The following is a 6,458-nucleotide window of genomic DNA, read 5'->3' as shown; positions in this document are numbered from 1 at the left end:
GAAGATTATCGGAAGATTATGATTAATGTCAAACATGAGCTTGTTTTGATCAGAGCTCATAGAGATAATAATGCGATAGTTCAATTAGACAAAGAAGATGTAAAAGTCACCTTGAGTTAAATCGAGTGGTTAATCCCATATGTAACATTATCGGATGCTAAAAGAATTCAATTGCTTAATTTCATCCAAAAAGATCCGCCAATACCGATGAGCTTCAGATCATGGGAGTTGAATGAGTATCCAATGCTCCCCCAGATGACAAAACATGTGTGGACGGTGAAAACCGCAACCCAGCTCGAAAAGCCTCGCTGTGTCATTCTAGGATTTCAAATAGCGCGAAAAAATAGTGATAAGAAAAATGCTAGTAATTTTGATCATTGTAATATAGCAGATGTTAAATTATTCTTAAACTCTCAATGTTATCCGTATGGTAATTTAGATATAGATATGGGTAAGAATCAGTATTCTATACTTTATGACATGTATTCAAATTTTCAATCGTCATATTATGATCAACAAGTGAACAACCCTTTATTGAGTAAAACACTATTTTCAACAATTACTCCGCTAGTGGTAATTGATTGTTCTAAACAAAATGAATCTTTGAAATTTGGTCCAGTAGATGTTCGTCTAGAATTTGAAACAAGATTAAGTATTCCCAAGGATACGGCCGCTTACTGTCTCATTTTGCATGATAGAGTAGTAAATTATCACCCTATAAGTGGTGGGGTGAGAAAAATAGTTTAAAATTGGAGGGGATGGATGTATAAATTAAAATGTTAGAGCCCTAAAAACATCAGTCGCAATGGATATTCTCGTGGATGTGCAAGGTTTTCAAACGCTCTTCAATGAGTTTATTGTAAAAGAATTCGCATACGCAATATTGGATCCGGGAGTCAAATGCCCAGCAGCGTGGTTTTTTCGCCCTCCTTATGCGTTCTCCAGTTTACCGGCGAAGTATAGAGGTGTGAATGAGTGTCTTGAGCTTAATCATCATGGATTTAATCACCTTGGAATTATGGGAATAAACCCTATAATGATCTTGAAAGACTTGTTCGAGAGTGGGACAATATTGACAAAATTTATGTGAAAGGTGAAGATAAGAAAAAATGGCTGCAAAAAATGGTTGGACCGGCACCTCCGGTGGTTAATATCGAAGAATGTTACGATGATTGCCCGTCACTCTCCAAGTTCACAGAATTACCAGCCTCCCTGTGTCATTTCCATCGTTACACAGAGAACAAGGCATGTGCTGTAAAAAATGTGCAACTACTCAAAAACTGGATGATGATGAGAACAAAGACTGTACGATCGGTTGATCGATCCCTGGACATTTATTATNTTCATTCATAAGCTCAATCGCCGCATCCGATGTTGAGCAGGCTTGGGGCAAGTTGACTGACCTCATTCTATCAAATCTAGGGGAATAATGGACGCTCCGTAGGGCTCATAGAGGCGTCTGAAGATCTCTAAATCTCGCATAAATCCGGATTTTTATTTCAATAACAAATAGCTATTTTGCGGAGAAAAAAATTTTTATGTATGTCTTACCTCCCTTTCAGAAAGTCTACAAAAGGTGATAGCGATAAATTGAGAAATTGAGTATTAAAAAAATTATTATCACATTCTCTCTGTGAAAACGTGTAAAAGTGCCTAGCAAATTGAACTGCTATGCGCCAGTACAAAAATAATTTTAAAAATTTGAAAAAATTCCTCTGGGTTCATCATTATTTTCCTTACCATATTCAAAATAAAAAAAATCGAAATTCAATTTTTTCAACGTTTGAGCCATCCTAGTGCTCATGGTGCCAAAAATCTCTGTTTGTCGCATTTTTTTGATGAATTCCATTTCTGTATGAATTACGATCCCTAATATTACCTATCTACATAGAATATTGATGATTCGGAAAATTATACTAAAATCATAATATATGCAAAAAATGAATGCTATGAACTCTACCATTATTAGACATGTTTACTTGGAATCCCACTCTTGAGTAATTACTATAATTATTGTCATATTTCCATATTGAGTTGTCATCAAATGCTTGTTATGTTGAGAAGGCTGTCATGGCGATTCGTTGAGAGGAACTACATGAAAAGTAAATAGGCAGCAGATTTGATGATTTGCAAATTATTAGTAATCTATTCGATGGGTTTGAATTTCAATTGAAGAAAACAAAAACAAAAAAGGTACTTCGTATCTTTTCCTTAAGTTGCAAATAGTAATGATTTCATAAAATTTTAAACCATGTTTTTTTGTTTTATCGAATACTGACTTGTCAGGAGGTTACTTACCCCCCACATTCAGCACAGCGTGTACGAATTTGACTGTTAATCCTTTTATCCCATACAAGCTTCGATTCACAGCGCGGAAAATTGAAAGATAGGACAGTTACTGGAAGTTGATTTTGTCGCAATTAAATTGCAATTTGTAGAAAAAAATGCAAGAAAAGATATTCTGTCTTTTTGAATGCTCTTTCGAATGGAATTGGTTTGATGAAATTGTGAGCAACAGTTTTTTTTTAATTGTAAAAAAAAATTTTCGCGGGAGTAGTTCACCCCCTAAATTTCAACCCCTGGGAATGATTTTAATTCACATATTCATCATTCATATTTGAATTAAAGAGTATTCTCTTTATGCACTCAAACGACAAAATAACCTGAGAAGTGGCCTACTTGAGAGGACAGTTTTGCCCCCAAAATCCACGTATTAGCCGATAAGAAAAAATACATGTCCCTTAGTTTTGACTCCTCTATAACATATATAAAATTCATCAAAATCGGAGGCGGACACCTACCTAGGGTTCCTTGTAAGTTAATTGCTTCTCTCTCATAGATTATTTTCAGATTCTTGCCGTATGGTGAAAGAATGAAATAAATATTTTAATAGGGAACTTGCGTGCATCTCAGTTTTATGAAATATAGTAACAGATCGATTCTTTGTGGCATACTAATGACTATTTCATAAAAAATCCACTCAGGTTTTACTTAGATATTTTTTAATAATTAATTGAAAATGTCCCGATTTTAAACACAATTTTGTCACCTATTACGTCATAAGGGTGGTGACATGCATTGAAATATTTATGTAAAATAAAAAAATGAAAGTGACAACAGAAAAGGATTTTGAAAAGGCGTGTTCTGGGAATCTACCAGTAGTAGATTATACGACCTTTGAGGATCATTTACATTCAGTTCTGTGTCAAAGTGCGGGAAGCAGAGGAGTTAAAGCCAGCAGGTATGTTTGATGGATAAAATAGCTTATTATAGGCAGGAGACAATAATAATTGTATGAGTTTGTCTTTGAATAATTTATTTACATAGGGCATCACGTCCAAATTATGGAGATGAGGCAGTTGGTTGGGTTTAAGTGCATCGGAAGGACAACTTATATATCGTTAAAGCACGAGTATGTCCAGAGCACAAAATACGCGATAAAGGATATTCGGTGACTCTGTTGTAATTGATGAAGCAAAGCAGACAATTGAGGAAGCAACTTGTCGTGATTGTGCCACTGCTGCAGGTGAAAGAACATTCAAAAATTTATGAAAACCTTCTCCCTTTATTTTCTGAATTCTTTTTCTTTCGAAATCGCTACTGAACTCTTCCATTGTTAATAATTCATTTAATAACTAGAAAGTGCACTAGGGATTGCACCTTGGTAATCTGCAGATCACTGAAGAGCTATGAAAGACTAGGATTCCCAGTTCATTTTCAGAGTTTCCATTTCTTTCGCCAATGGAAAAAAATTTTGAAGTACTTGAAAAAATATCATTCTTTCTACCTTCAAACATCACACGTGTGAACAAATTCAATAGAAAAAGGTATCATATTCGCTAGACAATTCTATTGGATTTGTATTGAATTCCTATAGAACTTCTATCGAACTCTACATTCGTTTTTGGTCGTTTTTATTGAAATATTCAACATGCAGTATTTTATGAAGAAAGCCATTAGAATTTGTTGCTTCTATACAGCATATTGTATTGGGATATTTTCTATAGGATTTACTCAGCTTAAATTTTCTAAGCTTTTATCATTTCACTTTTTTTCTTTTTCCATGAAGAAAATCGAACAAAGAAAATTAGAAAATTTGGGACGAAGAAATTCCATAGAAAAGATGCCAATAGAAACATCGAATTCCATCAAGTTTTTCTATTAAACATTTTTGGTTGAGAATTTCAATAGAAGATTAAAAACTAAGAGAAATTTCAATAGAAATTCTATAGAATTGTCCAGCGAATGCAATAGGTTTTTCTATTCAACTTTTTTATATGGGCCCTCTATTTTTCTATTTTCTGCTTCCAGTTTCGAATGTCTTAGAAAATTTTGTTTCTCAAGTAGTCTATATCCATTGTTGCTGAAGAATTTGTCGAATTCGAGGTGAATGCAAACACGCAAATGCCTTCGTGGCGTGGTTACATCGTAGGTCTGGAACCAAATCTGTGACTGAAGTGTCATGCTATTGGAAAAAATCAAGACTGTCTTCAGTGGGCTCTAAAATAAAAAGCATGACCATTAATGAGATGGTAGATGAGTCGAAAGGGGTAAAGAATTCCGAGAGTCAAGTTTCACAGCTCTCATCTTCCACAAAAAGAAAGAGGAGCTCCAATGACTTTCTACAGAGGACAGAACAACGAGGCATTGACGAAAAACATGACAGTCATCATGTACATTTTTTCAAACCCAGAGATAACTGGGAGATAATCTCACTTTATCACTTAACCTGGAGTTATTCTGGCAATCGTGACGATGCGCAAGAATTCTTGAACTTTTGTCAGAATAGTTATTCTTTTAAAGACTGTGTAACCGTTGCAAATCTAACGAAGGATCAGAGCCAATCACCAATTTGGTACGAAATGAGGTATGGACGCATAACCGCTTCAATATTCGATCAGACGGCCCACCGTCACACAACAGGAGGGGCTCTCTTCAACAAAATTATGGGAGGAAAAACTATCGATACAGGGGCGATGGCAAGGGGGCGAGAGTTGGAATCCGACGTGATTAAGGTTGTAGAAGACTTGATCGGGGAGAAGATATTGAAGTCGGGCTTGTTGTTGTCCCCTCAATATCCTTGGTTTGGAGCATCACCCGATGGCTTAACTAGAACTTCAATTATTGAAGTTAAGTGTCCAACTAGAACTGATACTGTCTCAAATTACTATCACAACAATGTCGTGAATCCAAACTGCCGAGCACAAATAGAGTTGCAAATGCTATTTGCTGGAAAAAAGAAAGCTAAATTTTGCATTGCTGATCCAAATTTTCCATGAGTTAACGACGTAACTATCCTTGAGGAAGAATACGATTCTCAATTCACCACGACGTTTCTCCAGCAGGCCACAGCATTTTGGGTTTCAGCCATCTTCCCTGCCTTGATGAACTCGGTCAAGGGGGAAAAAAATTAATATTTATGCTATTCGATACATTACAAAAATATACAAAGTGTTGGAAATTCTAAATATAATTTATTGTATTATTATCAATGGTGCTACGCAAGACTTATTCTCTGTATTCATTGGATTATTTTGCTTTGTAAGTTCACGAACGCAGCAGCCACAAGTACTATATCATCCATCAGACCTAATAAGTTATGGTCTAGGGTCACATGTGGTTGTAACATTTTGAATTCTCTCAAGCTCAAGCTAGATTACTCTTTCTACGTGGATTCTAACACTCGTAATTTGTTTAGTAGTTAATACTTCTTCTTTTGTTGGTTTCACGTCTGTTTGGACTGAAGGAGGTCTCAGAAGTTTACATTTTTTCGGTTGTAACAATGTTTGGATTTGTTTAAATCCTCTATCTGCAAGGACACGTGATCCAGAGGGGAGAGTACACAAGTGATTGGAGCTCGTCTCTCGTCTTTAACTGCTCTAGGAAGGGATTGGAGCGCCTCTCTCGTCTCCAACTGATCCATAGAGGAATTGGAGTTGATGTCACATCTTCAACTGCTCCCGGATGGGATTAGAGCTTCTGTCGCGTCTTCATGTGCTCCAGGAAAAGATTGGAGCTGATGTCTCGTCTTCAACTGCTCCATGGAGAGATTGGAACTGATGTTTCGTCTTCAACTGCTCCAGGAAGGGATGGGAGCTGATGTCTCGCCTTCAACTGCTCCAGCAAGAGATTGAAGGATTGGATATGCTACAAAAAGTGTTTTGTTGCCTCCCTTCGCACGCTGAATAGTGAATGAGGTAAGATGAAATTGGAGCTACTGTCTCCCATTTGATTTATCATACCTCTCACCTTCTAATCCTACCAAAATATCTGATTGACAGATAACAATGGATTGTATAACAATCGAGAGGAACAATCTAGTAGAACAAACGAGTAGAACAATCGAGAAGACTTCCAATACGTTCACAGTCAGAAGATGTTTTATTTTGATAATAAACAAGCATTTTTATTTGATTTGAGTTGATTTAACTTCATTGAGAAGAAAAAATAATGCAAAT

At 36.1% G+C, this 6,458-nt stretch overlaps 1 protein-coding gene across 1 annotated transcript; it reads left to right on the top strand.

Annotated features, from left to right (window-relative positions):
• Nucleotides 1-4,426: 4,426 nt before the first annotated feature.
• Nucleotides 4,427-5,279, top strand: LOC114841442. Its single transcript, XM_029126425.1, has one exon. It carries the CDS (start codon nucleotides 4,515-4,517, stop codon nucleotides 5,277-5,279), a length of 765 nt encoding a protein of 254 aa, XP_028982258.1. The 5' UTR covers nucleotides 4,427-4,514.
• The last annotated feature ends 1,179 nt before the right edge of the window (nucleotides 5,280-6,458 follow it).

The sequence above is a fragment of the Diachasma alloeum genome, unplaced genomic scaffold (genome assembly GCF_001412515.2).
Source record: "Diachasma alloeum isolate Michigan unplaced genomic scaffold, Dall2.0 Dall_scaffold_00448, whole genome shotgun sequence".
Classification (NCBI taxonomy): Eukaryota; Metazoa; Arthropoda; class Insecta; order Hymenoptera; family Braconidae; genus Diachasma; species Diachasma alloeum.
The sequence above is the reverse complement of the archived record's forward strand: the minus strand, read 5'-3'. Positions and strand labels throughout refer to the sequence as shown.